The 24,799-nt window shown below is 40.0% G+C and overlaps 1 protein-coding gene across 1 annotated transcript; it reads right to left on the bottom strand.

The window, feature by feature from the left end:
- Positions 1–3,875: 3,875 nt before the first annotated feature.
- On the bottom strand, positions 3,876–23,916 carry LOC109889967 (methylated-DNA--protein-cysteine methyltransferase). The gene is made up of 5 exons (XM_020481837.2): positions 23,277–23,916; positions 21,524–21,663; positions 13,752–13,918; positions 8,458–8,597; positions 3,876–6,135 (listed from the first exon to the last, which is right to left on the bottom strand). Exons 1-5 carry the CDS (start codon positions 23,283–23,285, stop codon positions 6,007–6,009), a joined length of 585 nt encoding a protein of 194 aa, XP_020337426.1. The 5' UTR covers positions 23,286–23,916; the 3' UTR covers positions 3,876–6,006.
- Between the last annotated feature and the right edge of the window lie 883 nt (positions 23,917–24,799).

The following is a 24,799-nucleotide window of genomic DNA, read 5'->3' on the forward strand; positions in this document are numbered from 1 at the left end:
AAATGCACCTTTATAATAAAAGCATTGCATGAGTAATAGCATTTGCGGTCACTTTTGATAATGGTGTTTTCCCACTAATGCAACATTGCGGTTATAGCCTTCTGCCGTGTGTGCATTGCTGCGCTTATAATGTGAAGAAATAGCCTAATAGTTTATCAACATTCTAAGCTAAATGTTCAGATCTGTTGTCAATCACATTGTGTTTTTTGATGCTAGTGGCTGTATTTATTTGGGATCTATTGCATCCCACAACTGTCCCAGACTATGTTTGGAATATTTATTTACTGCAGAGAATAAAATAGGTAGACTTTTGTACTATTGTGATAATAGATTTACATAGTCTAGTGCTTTTGCTGTTCGTTAGGCCAACTCATCTTGTTGGCTGACAAAAAGTAAAGGTGGACAGTTCTTCCAATATCTTTGATATGCACCTTGAAATTGGATAAGGACGCGTGCATTTGTGTCCCTGATGTGTCTGTCTTCACTTGTAGCCTGTGAGAAAGACCCGATCATGTGATGGAGAGCCATGTGAGTGAGAGGCGCTTCGGGCCGCAAAAGGCATACTTTTTTTTTATGGTGCATTATGGACACAAATGGGATGCTGCTGTGAAATTCGAGCAATTATCAAGAGCTTGTCAAATTGTGAATGAGAGACTATTGAAATGTATACAGCCTGCACAAAAAAAACAAAGCAGAGCTCATGCCTTTTAAGAAACTTTAAAAAAATCATCATCAGAGTCTCATCATGCAGCCTTACAATGTATTTAAAATAAAAAAATATAGTCCAAAGTTTGTAGAACAACTAAAGTCACTTAATAACTATAAATGAAGTATATAGGGGTACCTATTTCTTTGTTAACCGCTCAACACAGAATAGCCACATGTGCGCACTCCCTCAAATCGTTTGGAGAAAATGTTTAGATTTTATTCAGCTTTGTTCAATTGTATTCTTCATTCTATAAATTCTTCATTCTATACTTTTATTTACAAAGCCATTTTGGGTTTACTACCTTTTTATTTGGGCATTTTTATTGTTCAGAAATGTGGTGGGTACTCTCTTTGTTCGTTGGACTTTATCCTGCTAACTGTTCCAAATGTCCGAACTTTGTCCGAACTTTGGTAAAAGGGCTTTTATGTACTCTGCGCCATCGTCTTGGAACGCCTTAGAAAATACTTTTAATGTAACGATTCTCCTCTTCGTCTGAGGAAGAGTAGTCAAGATTGGACCAACATGCAGCGTGGTAAGTGTCCATGTTAATATTTTGGATATAATATTACATGGATATATTAGACTTTTAAAAATGTAGATGTTACAAAGGTCTGCATCAGTGGCTTGTAGGCTGTGGAAGCCAGGACATGCTAAATGTGTTTATGTTAATTAAAGGTAAAATACCGTGAGACCGACAGTTATCTGCTTCACAATCACCGGCTGACGACATTTCGTGACCGCCACAGCCCTAATTGTACACCGACTGCGAGCTAGGCCTAATCGCCCAACCTCACTAATGCTCTTGTGGCTGAAAGGAAGCATGTCCCCACAGCAATGTTCCGACATCTAGTGAAAAGCCTTCCCAGAAGAGTGGAGGCAGTTATAGCAGCAAAGGGGGGACCAACTCCATATTAATATCCATGATTTTGGAATGAGATGTTTGACGAGCAGGTGTCCATATACTACACGTGACAACATTTGAGTGTTTTCACGTGAAAAGGCAATTCCACGTGAGTTAGGTTTACACATGTGAAAATGAAAGTTTTTCACATGTAAATCTGCAATTCACATGAGGTAAAAATGTTTTATCCTACTCACATGTGAAAAGGTGGTGAGCTCAACATTTTATACATGTAAACATATGGTTTCACATGAGAACAACTGACATCACGTGTTTTGTTTTCACATGAACATTTCAGCTCAACATGTGAAAACAGCTATTTCACATAATATGTCAAAATGTGAAAATCACATTTTCACATGTGAAATAGCTGTTTTCACAAACAAGAGACACATTTGAGGTCAGTTGTTCTCATGAAACTTTTGTAAGGGAAGTAATTAAATGGTATGGGTGCTTTAAGGTAAGTGGTACACTGTTAAGATAAATTCGTGTACATTTCTTTATTCAACATGATCACTTAGTGCTGACTTTTCAATATGATCCAACCTGGGACTTGAACTCACAACCGTCTGGATTTAGAGTATGCTGATCTTTCTACTGCGCCACAAAGTATGTAGCACTCACTGAAGTCCCCTACAGATTCAATACCTATAATACATATCAGCCCTTAGCAACAGAGTGCCATCTGCACTGCAATTTTAGTTATCAGCTAATCTCACTATTCTCTCATCATTGCTTTATTTGACTTATTTCAGCAATTTGAGGGTTTTCTGTATAGTTGTCTAATGTTGTTGGGGCATATTGTTTTGTTTTAATGTTACTCCTGAATCACTATGACAAATATAACAGTTTTTCTTGTGTAATTTTTTAACAAAGCTGAGGTTTACTTTAAAGTCCAAAGAGTAGGAATACAGGTTAAATCAGTTATTGACACAGACATGGTGGCGTAGCAGGAAGATCGGGATACTATGAACCACAAGGTTCTGAGTTCAAATCCCAGATAAGGACATGTTGAATAATAATCACTGTTTAAATAATAAAAACTGTGTGAATTAACATGCAAAACATGTTGAATGCAACTGCATGACATCTTAACAACTTATTTTGGTTTGCAGATGGCATCACCTGTGAAATCTCATGAAATATCATCACATGATGTCAAATGTGAAGCAAAACATGGACATTTTCACATGTGAAATCATGCGTTTTTTCCGTAAGGGTTAACATTATGTGTGACATTGCAGATGATACAATGTGTCCACTGCCAAACTCAGACCACATCTGCATGGCCTTGCCCCTGCCTAGCTACATCCGCAGTGTATTAGATAGCCGGAGCAGCAGCTGTGGAAGCTGGTCTGGCTGCATGGTGCCTTGGTGTCAGGGCCTCGGAGAGGCATCATGACAGAGGGGGAGGGAATATGATAGGGCAGTGGAGCCCAGTATAATATCGGTCTGTTGGTCAATGCTTATCTGCATGTGTAATACTCTGGAATCTCAAAGGCATTATACTGCCTCTTGCTGGGTGCTGTGTTCTAGTTCTACTAACATGTTGAGGTACTAGAATACACAACCAAACGGTATGTGTAAGCCTACCGTGTAAAATGAGGCTGCTGGACTGATGTACATATTGCATGATAGGTAAGCAGAGAAGGACTTTTATAGAAATTGCCGATGTGAGTTGTGACTACACTGGTATCTGATGGATTAGTATAGGGAGTAACTATGGTCGACTGTGTGAGGTTGGAGCACAGAGTGTCTGTATCTGATGTGGGGGCAGACAATTACTGTGTTATGAGGAGGGATGGCAGGATATGAGATGGGAAGTAGGGAGTTACATTAGAGACAGCATATAACTTATGAAATGGAATGGTGTGAAATATTGTTACAGAAGCCAAAATACATCTTAACAGTATCAGCAATGATTAATTCAGCCTGACTTGGTCACATCCTTGTAATAACGATGTGAATGCCACCGACCCTTTCCTCGGGCCTCCAGAAGCTCTTTTGAGTGTGTGTGTGTGTGCACATGTGTGTGTGTGAGGGCGTTAATAAATGTTGAATCAAACGCTGCACGAGACACCCACACTCCTTAAGGGTTGCCCATTAGCGGTGTGTGGGTGTATGGGGAGTTTATCAGTGTCTGGGTGATTTATGAAGTCAGACTCAATATCATCCACTTTACCCCCACACACATGCCTGCACACACACAGACACACAGACACACACACACGCACACAGAAGCAAATATTAGGACAAAATTCGAGGTTTCACAGAGATTAACAGAGCGGATAATAAAGTAGTAGTCTCAACCGCTTTTAATGGTGTCCATAATTCCATTATAATTCCATTGAATCACATGGCCAGGATGATACTGAAACAGAGTACTTGCACATGCATGATACTAATAAGTTATCAAAGTGCATAACGCATTTTTCTCTGATCCCTGAACTGTATCGGCCAAACTACTCACACATCTGCTAATCTGTCAGCCTGTCTCTCTGACTAAATACATAGAATGTATCGTTTACCTTTTACTCCCTCTGTTGTGTGGTGTAGCCTATTACATAGACTTGACTTAGCCACAAGCAAAGAGGGCGCTTACAGTGCACTTCAGAGTGTGCTCCTTTTAAATATGATCCCCTGGTGGCTCTGTCACAGCAGCCTTGGTTACGGGCTGACTGTAGCCTGTAGCCACCACAGGCATCATTAGTCCTGTGTGAAACCACACACTGAAATGCATTCTTCATCTGACGGTCTACAGCCTTCTGCCTGCCTGCTTCAACATCGAGGCTGGAATTGTGCTCTGATGGCACAGTGCTGTAAGTGAGTCCAACAGTACAGCAGAGATGCATTCAAAGATGCTTCAAAATGTACTACAGTTCAGTAGACATTGATTAATCAGTAAAAGTCAGTGAGATACTGGTTTGCAAAAATAGAATAGCAGAAATTATATAATGCATAGATTAAAATGACTGTCAATCTAATCCTCACAGAAAAATGTCAATGCACTCTTTACAAGGCTGCTTACATATACCTCGCTGTCAGGAAAAATATTTAATTTATCTCAATGGCATCAAATTGGAAATTGATCCCATTGTTCAACTGAAGAATTGAAAGCTGAATGTGTATGCCTGTTTCCCGTTCTACACTGCCCTCTAATGGAAATCATCATTTTTACAAGAAAGAAGCTCTAATATTATTCTCTGAATGGTGCTTCAAATTTCAGCCATATTTGAGATGGCTAACTGAACACAATAACATCTATTGCAAACTATATCTCCAGTTTGTTCCGGTATAACTACAACATTTAAAATAATTAAGTGAGTGGTTATGCAAGATGAAGCTTTTGAAACTTTAAATGTATTTATGAAAAATAAAAATACATTTCAACACTGTCGTTGTAGGTGAATCTTAAATGAAGAAAAACTAATGACTCACAAACAATTTCAAGCCTTTTTCCTGGATGTTGAACAAAGAATTCACTTGGCAGGAAATACAACAACCAATGAAAGGTACAAAGAGTGATTTAGCATAGGGAGGAAAACGATTCAAGTGACATATTTTTGGGGAAATAATTATTTAGAGAAACCATTCCAACAATAACTGGCAACCCAAACTGGCACCCATGGGAACATATGTTTGTAATTCCTAATGTTCAATGTTAAAGTTATTTTAGTGCCTTCTAATTTCAGACCAACATTAACTATACAGTATGATTAGTAGAACATAAGACCAGTAGTATTGGCATACACATAGTTGTTCTTTATGGGTGTGATTGTCCTGTCTTGTCCCGCTGCAGTATAGTTAGAATCCATTTCACTGTGCTGCCGGAATGCAGAAAGCGTTGTTACTGCCGTTCTAAAACTGAGGGTCAACTAGGGGGGTAGACTGAGGCCTCTACACTAACCCCCCTAACGCCACCACTCCCTTAAACCTCCACTTTATTATTTCACATGAATTCAATTAGAACACAGACTGGACAGTCGGACAAAGCAGAACAGAAGCAGATATAAAAGCAAAACATGAAAGCTCTCCCTTGGGTTATAGACAGCATTTAAAATAAGGCACAGCTGATACACATTTCAACTGTGAAGCCGCCCCATGTGCACATGTCACGCAACTATGTACAGGTTTCCTCAGCTGTGGTTCATTGTTGACATCGCATCTTGCTTACTGTTGTATTTCACAAAGCAGGATAAAGGAGTTAGCTTGCTTACTGTGATAAACAGTCAAAAATAATAGTTGGTGTTCACTCATATAACACAAAGAAAGCTCTTAACTGCTTCAGGAAGTACAGTGGTTTCAGAATGGTTATAGAAGTTGTCTGGATAACACATCAACCCTGCTTTGTAAAATATAATCCCACACTGGTCTTACTATATCACGTCATTGTGCTTCAGTCTTCCTCTTTGACCTTCTCGTGGGTGAGCAGCCATTGTTTGAGATGGTTACCTTTGCCGCCCATGTAGATCCCACTCTGACCACTGCTGGAGATGACGCGGTGGCAGGGGATGAGAAGAGGCACCTGAGGTGAAGAGATTAATAAAATACCATATTTTGGCAATATTGGGGGTACAATTGGTTGAACAAGCCTCTCCTTATGTTTCACACCACTAGTTATGAAGATAATACGTCCATGTCATAACAACATTTAGTCAAGTGACGTGACAATTCAGGGACTGCATTCTCATGTTGACACAGACAGACACTGTGAATGTAGCATAATTGTTGATGCTTTGATAACACAGAACCACTGAGGCATCCCTGATTTGCTATATATGAAAACATGAATCTACAACATTTTCCCTTCATTTGATCATGTAAAAAAGCCACGTCAAAAGTGTCTTTGTTTGATCCTGAACGGATCCACATTGAACGTGAACTCTCAGTCTTTGGTTATAAATGATTTTTGACTCTTTAATAGTATAAAGCAAAGCAGCAATCAAAAATTAATGGGCAAAAACACCAGCAGGATGAATATTCAATGGAGAGGGTGTCAACATTAAGATCTGATAACCCTGTGATCATTAAAAAGAGGAAGTCGATGGTGCGTTTACTCTTGTTGCAGATGACTGCCAGGGGGTCTGGAGTTCTTTGTAAACTAAATGAGTGGTGAAGGATAAAACAAGTGAGAGTACACAAGTTCATTCATTGTGGAATCCCAACAAGAAAAGTGGCAATAGGGCGGGCACTTCATAACAGTTGTTTGCATTTTCAAACGTTAGCCTAGCTTACATCGAGTTGCCCTTTTGCCGCCTCTATATTGCCTGCATATTACCTGGATTTTGCTGTCATGATCAAATATTAAAAACATGTTATTAGTAATTACATATGAGCTGGCATAGCCCTGTAATTTAACTAGATTTCACTAGTTCAGGGTTGGTTGTCACAGTTTGATGGCTGTACCTTCAGCCCTTCTCTTACTGTAGGAAATCCTGTGTGTTTTAAATCGATCATTAAAACCACTCTCATGTCAACAGCAATAAAACCTTCAGACCCCAGATTAACCTTACTGACAGAGGGAAGCTTCAACGCTATGTGGATCGATACTGGGTTCCCCGGGTTTGAAGAGCAGTCTAGGTAGGGTACTCTCAAGGCCTTTGGATCGGCCTCTTCACTCGGGGAAAGAACACTAAAGCTTATCAATACTCAAATCCTGGTAAAGAAGTGCCACAGAGAGGCAAAAATCAATACTTTCCAGAGCTTTTCACAGCTGAAGCCCAAGTGTATCAGCAGTACTGACAAGTAATTGACATTGAGAGGATCTGATTCTAGATCATGAGCCAAAAGGCTAGACTCTTTATTGTTTAACTGGAAGGTAGTACTCTAGAATGTAATTGTGAGTAAGGGTACTTTTAGTGCATATTACAGAGTAACATAACACATAATATTGTACTTATTTTTCCATACATTTAGACTTTAAAACATACATTGATTACTTTGTAAAAACACAATGTGTGTGTCTTCACAAAACTACTATTACTACTACTGCTGTGCAGTGCCTCCAACACATGCCCACAGCTAGCCGATTAAACTCAACTTCCTGATTTACGATGGAGTTGACTGGCGACTAGTGTGGGCCGACTGGAGCTCCGATGTCACATAAAATGAATGACATTGTTCTGTGATATTGCGGCTATTTTTTGGGTGCTGAAATCAGTAGTTTTTTATTTAAAAAAGTAATCTTATGTGAAGTCGGAGCTCCAGTCGGCCTACACTAGTCTCTGCCCAACTCCATCGCAAATCGTGGAGTTTAGTTTAGTCGACTAGCCCACAGCACTACATGGGCAGAGCTAAACGGGCTTTGATCAAAGGTTCTGATCAAAAGCAGACACAGCGTTTTCCCTCTAGCTTTTCATTTTGTACAGACTGAATAAAATCACCAGTAAAAAAAGATAGAGGATATGACTGGTTTCCTACAAGAGCCATACATTTGAACATAGCCTTTACAATAATGCAGATACTCATAATAAAATTCATGATTGAGTTCAATTCTTATTTTGAATAAATCATCATTTTTAAAAAATGCAACCTTTATTTAACTAGGCATGTCAGTTAAGGACAAAAATAACAAATTCTTATTTACAATGACGGCCTACACCGGCCAAACAACACTGGGCCAATTGTGAGCCACCCCATGGGACTCCCGAACACGGCGGGATGCTAAAGCTGTCTGTGCCTTACTGAAGCTGTAACAGGTATGTACTTGTACTTCGTATCCATGTACTTGATACCCACTACTAAAAGAGGTATACCTTTGGTAAAACTAAAGCCAACTGTGGTGTCCTGACTACTTATGGCTAATCTCAGAGGAGTGTACGTGTCAATCAAAGAGAGCCCTACTGACCGGGTTCCTCCTCATGGCCCCTCCCACAGCTCTCACGGCCCTGGGGTTTCCTGCCATCTCAGCCAGCCGCTTATACGACACCGTCTCTCCCACCTTCACGTCCCGCACAAGAGTCTGCAGAACCCGGCTGGTGAAGGAATCTGCAAGATAAAAGAGAAAGAGTAAAATAGAGGGAGTGAGTCGGAGGTATAAAGGTAGAGACTGACGCATAATTAGTCACAGTGCAGTAAAAAGTGATTTTCCTGTATTTTATATACATAATATTTCACACTGATGTTGGAATAATATAGTGAAATTGTGAAAATTATGATAATGCCCTTTTAGCTGTTTGAAAAGACCGCCTGAAATTTCAGCCTGTTTTGGTGACATCACCAGGCAGTAAATGAGTTAAAACTGGAATATGGTAGTACGTACGGCCCAGTCCATCACTGGGGCCAAACTTCCAGCCATCCTGGACATCTATACCAGGCGGTGTCTGAGGAAGGCCCTAAAATATGTCAAAAAGACTCCAGCCACCCTAGTCATAGACTGTTCTCTCTGCTACCGCACGGCAAGCGGTACCGGAGCGCCAAGTCTATGTCCAAAAGACTTCTTAACAGCTTCTATCCACAAGACATGAGACTCCTGAACAGCTAATCAAATGGCTACCCAGACTATTTGCATTGCCCCTCCCTTCTACGCTGCTGGTACTCTGTTTATTAACTATGCATAGTCACTTTACCTCTTCCTACATGTACATATTACCTTAATTCCCTCGACTAACCTGTGGCCACGCACACTGACTCTGTTCCGATATCCCCTGTATATAGCCTCACTACTGTTATTTTATTGTTGCTCTTTAATTATTTGTTATGTTTCTACTTTATTTCTTTCTTTTTTTACTTCAGTTCATTTTTGTAAATACTTTCATAACACTTATTTTTCTTAAAACTGCATTGTTGGTTAAGGGCTTGTAGTAAGCATTTCACTGTAAGGTCTACGCATGTTGTATTCCACACGTGACAAATAAAATGTGATTTTATGTAACTTTTTGGGTGACCTGATCAAATTCAAACAGAAATGTGATTTATAGATCTGTCACTCATTGAAAACACGTGTAAGTGGTAGATCTGTTCCATGTGCTCAATTTCTATGCTTCCTGTGCTTAAGTTTTGTTTTTGCGTCTTTTACTTTCAGTTTTGTACACCAGCTTCAAACAGCTAAAATTACTTTATTTTGGGGTATGGGTTAAAAATGCTTCACAGAGCTTTAGATGGTACAATGATTCTCTACACTAATTCTTGCTTGTTTTGTAAAATAAACTGAATTAGGCAAACTAATAGATTTTAGCAACCAAGAAATGGCAGAGAGATTTCTGAATAGTGCATCTTTAATAGACAACTAAGAAAGAGCTTTCCAAACCTTTCTGCCAATAACAGCTACAAAAGAGAAAGAGTTTTACATGAAGGAAATTATTTCTGAAGAAGGACAATCTAGGTTATATTAGATAAGGTCACAGCTACAATTATAAGGTCGCTCTTTCATTTAAAAGGATTAAGAGAGGCCAAATAGACACCAAATCTGTTCTAATTTTTTGAATAAAAATAATTTGAATGTTGCACACCATTTGTGGCAGTGGGATGACTTCGAGGTTAATAAGACTAATGTGTCCTTTTAATTGCTTTCTATTGAGAGTAGATTCATTATATCAGGCTCTCTTAAATAGTGGAATTCAGAAATGATTTGCAGTTTAAGAAGCCACATTAACAGCTTTGATTTCATTAACACTTGAGCGGTAGCATTATCTTCAGCTGTACTACCAGACTACTCTGATTACTTACAGTAGAAATGCAATATATTCAAAACGGATCTATTTTTACTCTGAACATTGACCATCTGTGTACAATTGAACCGTACCTTTGTAAAGTGAAATAGTGAACAGCTTAAGCTTGTTGGTCCTTTAATTCATGCATCCTACACAGTCAATTAGCCATCTACCATGCCATCTCATTCTGGTCTAAGAGAGCACATGACAAGTGATCTACAGTAGGTGAAATCACTCTAAATTGGCATTGTGTGAAAACATGTAACCCCCCCAGTATCTCTTCTACAGAGCGAACATCCTTCACTCCCTAGGCTCTCACCTTATAGTCACTCTCCGCTACACAAAGCCACGCCAACAAGGCAATTTGCCTAAACTGGGGGGAATAAGTGTAACACCTGAAGGGGATATATTTGATTGATGCGTACCCATGTGAGTTCTTTGTCTTCAACGAGGCCCGTAGGTACTGTTTAATAATTTTTCAGGTAATAATCACGCTGTCAACGAGCTGATGGGTTCTTACGAAGGCAGACTTCATGTAAAGAGGAGAGAGGAAGCTTTATCCTCAATTTTTAAATAGATTATTCTTGCTTGTAAATTATGGATTTGCGTGCATGGCGTGTGTGTTACATATTGATACCGCTGTGACTCTGGTGGCTAAACAGCACCACTTCCTGACTACAGATACAAATCAGTGTTTATGTACACATTATCGACAAACAACTAGTCAATGTCAAATTGACAGACTCTACATCATGACCGAGTCTATGTTAACTTGCACTATATGTCTTAAGTGAGTACACCCCCAGTTTCTTGGTCAAACAAGAAAAAGGTTTATACTGGTTCCACAGACATAAACCTACACATCTAGAGGTTAAACAACTCCGTCCTCAACAGTGTTGGAGAGAGTTTCACGAGGGTCACCTCAGGTGACCAGCAATGATTTGAGAGCGGTCCCTTAGCCCCATACTTCATAAAGGGCTTAATATGGTGTGTCTGGGGTCAAGACCCTGTTTAGATAGGGTCACACCGATGTCAATTGTTTAAATAAAAGTTGAGGGGCACCACTTACACCTTTACAGACATCCCATAATGATGTCACAGGTCATTACCTACCATAAGCGCAGGTGACAGGGACATTGGAGAGGCCAGATTGGCTGGGACTAAAATCGATGGGTAGGAATGGATTATATGATTTTAAATCTATTGATGTAATTGTTCTTTTTAAATGTAATACTGTACATAAAATAATAAATCCAGTCGTTTATTAGCCGTTCATAATGTTGTGTAGGTGACTGTGTGGAACATTTGCAGACACTACATGAGCCTAGCTAACTAACAATGAGATTTGGAGAGATCATTTTCCAGTTGCTACCCAACCCTCTGTAGTTGTGAGCATAAAGTATAATAGTGGAAATGCAGCTCCCTCATTATCCTTTGTGTCTAATGGCAGGGAGGAGAGAATTTGGCTCCTAGTCAAAGTGTCTCCTGAGTCTTAGGGGATCCATACTTTTGAAGGCTGACGGGGTGTTCATGATTCTCTGATTATTCGATATTCTGAAAACGTTCATTTCCCTAATTCCTCTCCACATCACAGGGGCGGGTCCTGGAGAGTCTCATCTCGCACTGCGCTGTGCACAGAGGGAGGTTCAGACTCCTGCAGGAACCCAGTCATATGGGCTTTGAAGAGCGCCCTTCCCCCCTCCCCACACGTTCCCCGTGCCGCTTACCCAGACTAAGATCCTCTCGTCTTTTACATATGGATGTATAATTAATGAAAGAATATGCATCATTCTGAGAACCTGTGGTGTCTGTGTTTGAGGAGACACACACTCACTTTCTCCATCTCTTCTCGACCAACCAAAGTTTGTGTGTGATGTGGTGCATGACAGCGAGTGAAGGAAAACAAGTTTCACATTTTGTTTCATGTCACCTCAACCGGGTTGCTACTCAACCGGGTTGCTACGCAAAGAAGCTTAATATTAAAAGTGGTTCCATTTTATATGAACAGAGCAAATGAACGTGACAACATTGAAAAAGTAGAGGCAATGATTCCTGTGAGAAGCTGTAAGTAATGTGACATTCAGCTTTTCTCACCCCAAAAAAACAAAGCCTTTATGTTGGACATGAGTCGTTCTAATTACTCTATGCATTTCACGAATCTCCTGAGGGCACTTAACAACAGGTTAGTATAACTAGCAATTCATTCAAACTGTAAACACATCCGTACCCTGCTCATAACCAGAAGAAAATGTAAAAATTCTGATGATCATCAAAAATATAGAAAGTGCATTTTCTTCCCTCAATAGACAAATACTCATGCTGCCTGCATTTAACATGTCTTCACTGACAACCGTTACAGCTATTGGACCACTGAGAGCAATTCACTCCTAGGCTACCATCTATTTACCCAACCTCAGAACAACAGAGATGTGTGTGTGTGTGTGGGTGGGGGGGGGGGGGGGGGGGGGGGGGTTAACAGAGCACAATCATTTATTCAGATCAGGTACTAATGAAGAATTCCATCTATCCAGAAATTTAATTAAAACCCCAAAGACTTCAGATGAGATGCGATTTGAAAGAGCCCGGGGCGGGTACACAAGCACTTGGTGGTGGAGGGAATCACGCTGGAAGTTGATATCGTAATTGCTCCTGATGTATTTCTGCATTGCCTTTGCGGGAGCGTGGGACTCGTTGCAGTATACAGAGTCTCAATGGAGTACCTACTCATTGAAAATGCCATCACTCAAGCACTGTGTGGATCTGCATGAAATTAGACTGCAACTAAAACCTAATAGCAGGGGAAGAGTAGCACGGTTGTTGAGTACATGCAATGGAGTGGATTTGAGTGCTGTCATATTTTTTGGGGTGTAGGTGCGCTTTATTTCCTCCTAAATTAAACCGCTTCGGAAAATGATCAGCTTCAATACAATAAGCATTCAGATTTAAAAGTCTAACTGACTGATTTGTAATTTTCTTGGAAATGATTTATGGTGTCTTATGGCATTATGATACTCATTTATTCTTGCAGAAAATGCTCTAATAATTGCCTACCTATGTACTGCTGCCTATAAACTATAAAATCACAGCTATTTCTTGAAAGCACACTAACTGTCCATTGTGAAGGCTCTCTTGTCCCCTGCTGTGGGTGACTGGTCAAGCCAACAATGCCCTCATTGAAACTTTACTAACATTCACATGTTCTCATTAAAAAAAAAGCTTCCTGTCTGAACATGTCAAGAGTGGAATTTGATCAGTTTTCAAGAATGTGCCAAGAATCATGGGAACAGCGGCCAAGACTAACACGCATGGTAAGGGCTGCCACAGATTACTGAACCAAGTTACAGCTCCGGGTTCTGTTCTCTCTCTCTGCCATAAAATACTTCATTATAACACAGTGAGCCAGAGAGTGTAAGTGAGGTAACTGACAATTAAGAGTGAAAGCCTGATTCCAGTCATGGCTCTGAAAAAGTATTTATCCATGGCGACAGACCTCCATGCAGGGTGGGGTGATGAAAGACTGGGAGTGGGAGCCTCCCCACGGTCCACGGCTCGCTGAAGTAGGCCCGAAGCCATTCCACGCAGTGCTGCAACTCTGGGCCCATTTCCTCTTGGCCATTGCTAACAGTGACCACACAGCTTAGGGAGGTGTCGCCACTCCTGTGAGAGATATGAGAAGCACCCCCCCCCCCCCCCCACAAAAGAAGTAGATTACTAAGAGACCATTCTCGGTTAGACAGTATCATAGCATGGCATGTGTGTAATAAAAGTCCTGAATGAAAGGGCATGAATGATAGAGTAATGACAAAAGTGTTTCATTCTATGCAAACGGACAGAGGTTGTTGATGTGAATGAAACAGCTGAATAGTTTGGCATGACATCAAAAGCTAAGTATTTCATGCAAAAGTGTTATTGCATGTCAGTTGTCAAAAATAACAGGATTTACAATTATTCTTATGGCAGCAAGGCTCTAAAACTAGTTTAGTTTAGTCCCAGTAAACAAAGGCAGCATATCAATATAAAGGGGTGCCTACAAGCAACAAACAAATCTTGGACTTGCACCTGGGAAAGCACTTTGCCTATGGTTGAGCTAGCATCACTTAACGAAGATGAGGTTGCTCTGTGATGCTGACCAGCCTCTAGGTCCGCAAGTGGACTGACCCATATTGGACATGTAAAGACCCTACTGGGATAGCCATTTCTGAACATGTGCATTTCAGTAAAGTAGACCCCAAGCTGTGTTGCAGCTCAACACCGCCAATTCCATTAACTGGTGTATGGACGTGTAAATAAATAATGACACCATTTAAGTGCCTTTTTGGAAGATTGGTTTATCCTGTATAGTATTAATAATACACATTTAGTTTGTTAAACACAAAGAGCACATTTTTTTGAACCCACAATACGTAAGTCAACATGGTGTACTTTTTAACACTGCTGCAGGAAACAGTTTGTGCAAAGAAAAAACACAAAAAAACATGAATTCAACATCCTTGGCTGAGGTTTACTAGCTAGTGTGTTATGGTGCAGTTCAGTTTTCAGAAAGCAGCAAAGCCTAGGTGTTTGTGGTTGTAATGAAACTCTCAGGGGTGCTATTTTACAGTAGGTGTGAACACTGTAAAAGGTGTAAATACTCATATCAAAATACACCAAACCACAGTTGAGTTTATAGTCAAGTGCTGACAACTCAGACACCTAGCCCTGGTCCAAGCCGAGACCCAGTCAAACAATGGCTCTGGCTCATAGCAATCTCTTTCGGCATGGGTGAGCGCCCAGCCAGCCCCTACTTTTCATTGTCTCTCCCTCACCCCCTTCTCCCCCTCCCCAATCGCCGCTCCCCCCTTCTCTCCTCATTTCTCCCTTCTCTGAATTTCTCTATTCCCTCTCCAGACCCCCCCCCCCCCATCCCCATCCCTATCCCTCTCTTTCTCTCAGTGAGGATGTTCCAGCCACTGCACACTGACAGCTCAGGGATATTGTTTGTGGAAATGTTCCTGTTGGACCCGCAGGCCTTACAATCTACTGGACAGAGGCTAGAGCACCTTTGCTTAAGGCATAGGACCTTTAACCTCCACTCACACTTTAGACCTGTCACTATGGCTGTTATCCCACAGGCCTCTGCTATAGACCCTCACAATGAGGGTGTATGAGTGATCCTACATTGAATTTTACATTTAGTACAAGTCAATATAATACAGTCAGCAAACATACATGTTATTGTGTAATTGTTACAAAGTTAGTTTAGCTGAAGACATATTGGGAGAGGCTGGGCGTTTGTACTCTTTATCGTCATATGCAATTTGTAAACTCAGATTAAGTACGAGAGCATCTCTTTCAACAGAAAAAGCAAATAATATTTATTTTTTTACTTTATGGGAGGAAGATTAGAAACCATGACCTTGAAATGTGAGATCAGAGATATCCAATCAATGTCTTCAATGTTCTTCCAATTACAATAACACTCTCCCAGGAGAAATACTTGTGTCTTGAGATAAACAAAAAGAAAGCCAAATCACATACAGCTTTTGTATACCAACCAACCCACAAATGAAGTGTTCAATTCCTGAAGGCCCTTTTAAAATCGCACAATTTTAATGTTACTTTTCCATAGTTTAGAACGGAATATTTTTAACATCCTGTGACCTGTTTTTTCCATCGGTTATTCGTTTCCACAGGCAAGGGTTTGCGTCAGAGGACAACATATTTCCCTTGATAGTGGATTGTGAGTTGAAAGAATTTCTAATATTGTGCTCCTGTCACAATCGATTTGCAATTACCATAAATCATTGCTGTGCAGTGTGAGAGTCGTTTAGCACTCTACCTATTTTATTTGAGCTAATGCAAATAATGAATTGAGCATGTATATAGTTATTAGGATGGCTATTTCATTTACCCTAGGATGAACAGGAAAAAATTCATCAGGGAGCGATACCGCATCAACAAAAATATTGTTGCCATGTTTTGTCAAAACTTATAGGTCTTCTACAGTATGACTTATGCTATCTACTGCACAGTGTGTATCAGGGACATACTTTGGTGGGAGTATCTACTGTCATTAAAAGGAATTGCTTTCATCTAATTGTCGACATTGTTGTCAGAGTATTTTAGAAGGAGGAAAAACCTTCAGCTTTCATGCCTCCATCCTGTGAAGTGTGATGTTGCTTATCCTGTCTCGATTGGCAGCCACGTTTGGCACCACTTACCAGAGTTCTCCTTCACCAATCATGGCTAACATGGCGGGTCAGAGGATGAAACAGAAAAGGGCAAGACCGGTCCATATTTTCCTTAGCCTTACAGTAGCAGATACTTAACGCTGAGATGTTAGAACTCGAGAGAGCATGAAAACAGCCTGAAATGACTATCTAAAAAAAGGAAGGCTTCAAGGCAAAGGGTGTGTTACAATTGTATGCCACTTGCTCAATGAAGCTCACTCAAGCAGTTGAAATTCCGCTGGTAGCCCACTACAGTATCTAGCTACAATAGCCACAGAGGTGAGTGAGTACAGTGAGGTACTTCAAGCTGGCTGTAGCACACGGCTTAGTAACCATGGACTCTAAGTAGACACACATTACCAGTGGCTTATTTCTTACTCTATCATCCATATACAACCCACTCAGCAATATGTATCTACATGGGACTAGTGAGCAGTTTTAAATAGTGTTTTCAGCCTCTAGTCTCCAGTGTCTTCCAAGGAGATTCTAATTACCAGAGTGGTACAGTAACAAGGCAGTGAGGGAGTAAATGTATTAAGGGTCCCCTGGAATGAGGACCTCTGGAGCCACAACTGTCTATCCTGGGCTGAGAGAGAGGGACAGTGACCCTGCATGGATAGCCTCTGTCGAAATTTGACCATGTCAAGCACAAAGGCATTATGGGAATCCAGTGTCACCAAGTCCTAATTGCTGTCTGTGTTCGGAGCAAATGACTGCCTTGTTCCTCTGATTAGTGAGGAGGGTAATCTTCACCTGTGTATGCCAGCCCTGCTGAGGGCCCTTGAGTGTTAGCGCTTCGTCTTCTGTAATTTATTTTTAAATCAGTGCCCGTTCCCAGGAGTTTTGAGTGTTTTGTTGTGAACCGCTTACCATGATCCCCACCACCGCCCCCCTCACCCCTAAATCCTTGACTAAATCCTTGTTTGGTGCCGCAGGAAGATAAGCAAGAACAACACTTGGCCATAATTGACTCATACTTCTCTTCAAGATGTCAGAACACAACCATCTTCCTGCCTCAGTACACCATACACTGTACAGTGTTGAATAGCACAAATGTAGAATACGTTCAGTCTCAAAAACAAGCCACATGGCATCATGCTACCATCAAATGTTTTCAGATAATGATAGAACATTCTGATCTAGAACGGCTTAAAAAAAAATACAGCTTCCCTGGTTGAAATAAATCCAACATGAATCCAAACCGGCATAACTTGAGATCTGTGCTACCATTTTCACACAGATCTCAAGTTAGGATTCAGCTCTGGGTGAATCTACATTCACAAATGAATGGCTGTGTTGGGTTGTTTACAGGTAGTGTGTCAACACAGGTGTTGGTTTCCACAGGAAATGACACAGGCAGCCTGATTGGGGAAAGAGTCCCAGGAGACAGAGCTATAGGCACAGAGCACAGATGGGTCCAAGGGCCACGGGGAACTGCACCTTAATGAACCTGCAGCTGAGCACTAGGCCAGAAAAACAAAATACATCTACAGTACCTAAGGCCATTATAAAATCTAAATGCAAAATGATGACATAGTTTAACCAGCGTTTCCCAAACTCGGTCCTCGGGACCCCAAGGGGTGGAAGTTTTGTTTTTTGCCCTAACACTACACAGCTGATTCAAAAGCTTGATGATTAGTTGTCATTTAAAATCAGCTGTGTAGTGTTAGGGCAAAAACCAAAACATGCACTCCTTGAAGTCCCGAGGACAGAGTCTGGGAACTAGTGTTAGTAGTATTAGTAGTGTGTTAAAACTGCTGTGACAGCTGGGGTATTAGACAGAATATAGCAGGCATGCTTAGACAGTTTGACAGTGAACATTTTGAGGGAGAACAGTTACAAATCAAACACTCGGCCTCATGTGGTCTATGACAATGGAGAGTGTAAGGTTATACTAGCTGGGGCTAAATAGACTAAAACACTGACAATATCCATTCCTCTTGTGTGTAACAGTCTTTCTCTCTTATGCTTTACTATAACAAGTATGGTGAGCACATTCGTACAAAATACTAATTACTCGTGTACTGTAAGGGTTTTCTTGTCTCTTTCTCCTCTCAATGGGTGTTTCTTTTACAAGCAGGCCTGATGCTGAACAAAAGCATTTAAAAATCAGTGATTGCTTTCATCCATTTTAATTACATTCAGAAATGGCATTTCTGCCACATAATACACCCCTATTGTTTCAGAATTATCTGGCTCGGAAAAGAAAATCTACAATTTTTGATGATATTCCCGAGTTAAATCGCCTCTTGAAATTGAAATATGCTGTTGAAATATAAAATGAAGACAGCCTTTCCTGCTGATATACCACAAGCTCCTTGGTTTTGTGCAGGGTGCTGCTATTATTATGCATATCCAGGTAGAAAGTTAATTAACCCAAAGCTTAAGCTAATTATGGTAGCAGAATGCTATCAACCAAATGCTTTCAGTCAGACAGCTGTCCAGAATTTCATTTGCTAATCATTTGTCTTTTGGAAGAGCATATGGTAGATTTCCCTGCTATCAGAGGCAAAACAAACAGATGAAAACAATTAACTAAAAACAATGTGCACTGTTGAAAAATCAGACACAGATTTATACAGCTTTGTGAGAGAGGAAAAAAGCTGGATTTATGGCATAGGGAAGTATAATGACAATTTTGGTTTGAACCACTTAGGATTTCCGGCGCATCACATGATCCATGTGTGATGGGAATTCGGATGCACAAATATATTGTTTATATCTATATGCAAATGAGACAGAGTGTTCATTGTTTATCCGTGTAGTATTAATGAGAATATCTATGGAACGAACCATACGCGGGCCGGCCGATAGTATTTCTAACAGTTTCTGTTAGAGCACCACATTTTCTGTTTGTCATACTGTATGTTTTTTTTTTGTTAAAGCAGGAATATATATCACTTTAATACTTTACCTTTGAATTAAATCAATTATTGTATGCATTATTTTTGTTACAAAATTGCAGCATACTGGTAGCTGTTAAAGAATGATTGATATCAGTATCGCCTTGCAACATTATCAGGCAATAAAGACTACTCAAGAACTAATGCAACATGTCACACACAGGCATCTGCACTACATTTCTATTGAGGACCTCACAAGCTAAATTGCTTTTTCCAGCTCTCCCACATCTCAGTAAGGTTGACAGAAAAATTGATCAAAGCATTGTAAAATAATATGCCCACAAAATGTCTTGGGGCCAAAAGTCCAGCCCTTTTCCATTTTTCACCCTAACAAAAAAAGTAGTCTGTGTTTTTCCTCTGTATAACATGTCTCTGTTTTGGGGTGAGAAGCATCATATTTCAGATAATAGTAATCTCCTGTAAACAAAATGTGTATCATTTTTCAGTGAACAATGTTATGGCCATGTTAAAAAGGGAATGCTGGTTAACAGTGTGTTGGGTGGCTTAGTCCCCAACAGGGGTTGTTGAGATATAATGAATTTGTTCATCTGACGCTGCCTTCAGGGCTGTCGTTAGACTGGTGGAGGTTTATTTCAGCAAATGTTGCCTAGCCATATCAGTTAGGAAGCAAAAGGGGCTTGAGACGTTTCTATTAGAAAAGCTGACGGTCATGGTGTGTAAGCAATGCTTCAAGTGCATTTGTGTGACTATAATGTCATTTATCAATCACACTTTTTCAATATGGCAAATGCTTTGTTACCACTGCTGTTGTTTTGCACTGAACAATGCTAACCCTCGGCTTCAACCAAGCACACATCTTTGGTTGCCAACTCTTCTAGTGCAAAACACTCCTGGACCAAAACCCAAAAATTACACACTTTTTGGAGAATTATAAATCTTGAGGAAGACTGGCTTAGGCAATTGGATTCTTTTTGTTTTGTTATGGCATTTTGATGCTAATTGTATAGGCTTCTTTACAATTAAGTTGTTGCTGACATACTCAAATAATTTACCAATGCCAGTATCTAACTGATCGTGATAGCATTCAAACATTATCCAAATTAAATCCTTACTTGTTCTTACATTTGGGAAGATACATTGCAGCCTAATAGAAACTACTCTGATGACCGACATAGCAAATTATATTAAACGCAGCATCTACTGATGCAAATCATTAAATTCATTTGCATATTCTCACTGAACCTGAACACACAAATTAAACCACATCCAGAACGAGGGGCAGAAAAGGTGCTTGTGCATGGTTACAGGACATATTCGATAATCACATTCCATATTATTAATTTCTACACTTCTGCTGATTAACAAGTATAATGTTTTTACTGCTTGATGAATTTTAGGGGATGGGAGACAGCTAGGTAGCAGACATATTGATTTAAAATATACAAGGGCATTAATATGTTTCCATAAATTACAGTTTTCCATACATTACTAAAAGGGTGACTTCCTTTTTGGTGAATGTGAAAAAGCTTTAATTTCCCAAACCAATCAAGTTGATCAAATTTGAATCTGTGATACAGGGATATTTAATTTCCATCTAATCAAAACCAATTTGAAATGTAGGGCAAGGACCTGAAATTTGGAATTTGTTGAAAATTAAAGACTACATACTTATTTATGCAGATTTTAATCAGTTCCAATCATTCAAGATTGCAAATAGTCAATATTATTGAGCAATGATTGCTCTGAAATCCCACTGTACCTGTTTGAGGAGTTTAAAAGGGGTTTTCTAGAACTGATAAATATCAGTTCTAACTAGGAAGCAAAATACATACCGGTATACAGTACAGAAAAGGCCATGTTCCCTATGCCCTTAGCTGGCCCTAGCCTTCCACTCTAATAGTCACCCCTGTTGGTAATAAACAGTTAGATTTCAGAAGATCTCAAATATACTGCAGGAATAATGTGCCATCAGAAATCAAATTTCAAGCGCAAATGTATTCTAGTGCCCCTCATATTTCTAGTGTCTCCTATATTTTGCCCAACTTTCCTTGGGATATTTCTTAGGGGATCAACAAAAATGCCCCTGCTTCCAATGAGGAATTGGGAGCACTCGATCACACGGGTGGATGCTGTCTGCCTGTAAATTGCACACCTTTGTTTAGAATGTCGGTGGCTGTACAGTACAGTACCTTTCTGCAGGTGGAACATCCATTAAGATCTGGATGGTGTGCACACCATTTTCACATCCGCTGACTTGGATCTTTCCCAGGGGACTTTGCAACGAGATGGTCCTCTGTCTGCACTGACTCGGACTCTTCATGTCATTGCCCTGGTAGGGAAACATATGCAATGTTGTATTCATGTAGGTGGCTAAATTTCAGATTTTTTTTTACTCATTCTATATTGAAGGAATTGTTGTAAAGCAAGCAAGCCACGTAAGAGTCAAATGTTAATGATTTGTACACCTACCCTTGAAACAATGTCATGATGTGACATGATCCTTGCATTAAAATCCTGTATTTCTTTGTTTTATGGAGAAAGAAAAAAACTATCTGCCCATCTAACCAATAAATCGCTCGTTTTTTCCCCGCATTTCTTTTCTATATATCATATAAATGAGAAAAACAATGCAGTATGTTCCCTTGTCTGGTGAGGGATTCCCTAGATAGCTCAACATTATTTTCAATCCATCATTTTTGGTTGATGGCCGGGATGTTTTCCTAGCATTAAATTTGTTCCTTAGGGTGCAACTCCAAGGGGATTCCGGTTTCCAGCCCTTAACAACAGTGAAAACGTGCAGCTTTTCTGACGACTGAGATGGATTTTGGCAATAACCAGACAGCACTTTATTTTTTATTTTTACTTTGAGGGAAGGAGAGATGATTGACTATGTTATATTGCGACTTTTTGAGGTATGGGGGTTATAATACATAAAGGTCACATTGATTCCAAGAAATCTCTATTTTCTATACAGGCCTGCACATCAGTTATAAAGTCTAGAAATAACAATGGGTTTACATTTCCCCATTATCATCATGCACTTGTTAAAGTAAACAGGAGGTACAGACAAAAACATAACCATGGTACAATAATTTGTTGCTGTCATAATAATTTAAGTGATTTAGATCGGTTTAACTGGACCTATAGCTCAATTCCCTTCCTCTCTATCTACAGTACCCACATAATAGCTTCCAGGAAAAAGGAGAGCACGTAAACTCCTCCCTAACTATTCCAGCAACTCCCAGGTTGGGGGAGGGGAGAGGGGGGGGCTATGAACTAAGACAATCAAGCTGCAATGTTGCAGAGCAGCACCCACAATAGCAAACCAAGCAATGAAACAGCTTTGACACTGGGGTACTTTACACATATGACACACGTACAATATTTTAATCCTAAACAAACTAAGGGTATCGTAACCAAAAATGTAAAATGATAAGGAGGAATATAGTTCAGCTGTTTGATGTGCTGATTAGGCCTAATATACATTTTATAAATTTGGTGCAAATAACTGTGTATGCATTTCAGTATAGCTTACAGTATACTGTTTATTTGTACACATAATGAACAGACAAATCCATACAACTAGTCTAACACTGTGTCAGTGGTCAGCGAGACGAGATTTGGATGGCCTCGCGAGACTAAATAATGTGCTAACTACTCTGGAATTCGCGCGCATACTGTCCCTACCCTGAACATGACCCTAACCATTTCAAATCTCAACTTCAACTACATAGGGGAGTCACAAGGACGATGCAGATATTAGCGAGGAAATGAGGCGCGCACCACACGTTGATATCTTCGAACAACAAAAACATTTGCAAACATGTAAGGCATGTGTACGTGTAGTAATATTGACAGTAGCCTAATATATTGTCAGGAAAATAACAAACAAGAACGTAGCCTACAACTTTATATAATGCCCAAATGCTTCCAAATACTTGCCTGCTCCATGTAACAATGTGTAGTTGTTTCTCTTCCTGGTTTCTCCCACAACGTGTAGGAGGCAGCCAATCAAAAGAGTCAAACGGCTGCATCTACTTGATCTTTACTCCGTATTTGGACAGACATGATTCCCCCTATGCCCCACAGCAAATAATGCAGCTATACTACTAAAATCACACATGCACTATAGTATTCAGTTAATATACAATTTGTCATCCTTATGAAGGCTGTATGCCTAATCAAACTTTTAAAAGCAGGTAGGAAAATAATATAGTTAAACAAATCTCACCCACTAGAATACTTAAATTAAAATATTTGTGACACCCACAACTTTCCTGGTGCTTCTTTGATCCACTCATAACTCATGTATCTTCATGAGCTTGCAGCTAGGTAGCCTACTCTCTACACTTTCTCTGTTCTATATTTCCATGCAAGTTTCCAATTGAGCTTCTGTGGGTGGCAAGCCAGGCAAGGCCCACACCCCACTCAGTGGTAAGGGTGGGAGCGGGGAGAAAACGCCACCCCTGCAGAGAACATTTTCAAATCTTTGAGGATTTCCGTGCCATCTGGACCCTCTGCCAGTCTGCCCCAGATAGCAAGGGTTGGCAGCGCTACCCGACGGTGCAATATGGCTCTCTCTAATGAACTACTAACTGTCCCCCGTTTTAATTGATGTGACATTTGAGCCATTTATCTCTGACATTTCAATGAAAGATGATTCTCAGCCTTGCCATTTACTTTTTTGTGCAATTTCTAAGTCATTTGCATTTTGCTGCTCTAAACCTGCTTTTTGTCTCTCGTTAGCTAATTAGAGGAACATGCACAATTAGACCTAATAAAAATGAACATAACCTGGTTTGATATGAGCTTGCATGAGTGATAATATAAATTACACTTTTCTTAATTCTGCATGTGATTCTGATGTAGGCTATAAGTAAGTGAGTTAGGGATTATTAGAGGCATTGCGACCTTTATTCACATAACTTCATGTAGGACAGCTTATGTTCACAGCATGGTGAGAATCAAGCTCAATTAATCACCATATGATTGCAGTAAGCAGCCCCCTCTGCTGGAAATGCTGGGCCATGATGCCATGACTTCTGGTTTAATGATTATGTGCCAACAAAAATATAGGCCTACCTTGCTCTTACAACCGTTTACATTGGAGATGTCCAATTTTAGCAAACAAAGATGTTGTAGTAACTAAAATGAGCTTTAAGAAGTTTTGTTTTTTATCTGTTATATTTACTCCTGCTTTTGCCCTCACCCAATGTATTGGCTCAATGCTGTATTGAAACATCCAAGTCACATACATTATGTATTGGTTTAAGCATCACCGCAGCAGTATTCATTCAAATCAAATGAGTGGAAATATTTAACAAAACAGGAAAAACTCTGAGGTCAAATGAATAATGTGTGTGTGTGTGTGCGCATGTGCGTGCGTGTGTGTGTGTGTGTGTGTGTGTGTGAGTGAGAGAATGGCCTGTACAGTAAAGCTTCCAGTCCCAATTGTTTTCTATCAG

Source organism: Oncorhynchus kisutch, linkage group LG4, assembly GCF_002021735.2.
Source record: "Oncorhynchus kisutch isolate 150728-3 linkage group LG4, Okis_V2, whole genome shotgun sequence".
NCBI classification, from domain to species: Eukaryota; Metazoa; Chordata; class Actinopteri; order Salmoniformes; family Salmonidae; genus Oncorhynchus; species Oncorhynchus kisutch.

Bases quoted from the DNA above. Each gene is read 5' to 3' on its own strand.
- LOC109889967 (XM_020481837.2), bottom strand. The intron at 13,919-21,523 runs GTACTGTACTGT...TATCTCTCACAG, and splicing joins GATGTTCCACCTGCAGAAAG to GAGTGGCGACACCTCCCTAA. The intron at 6,136-8,457 runs GTCAGTAGGGCT...TCTTCACCTCAG, and splicing joins GGGCCATGAGGAGGAACCCG to GTGCCTCTTCTCATCCCCTG.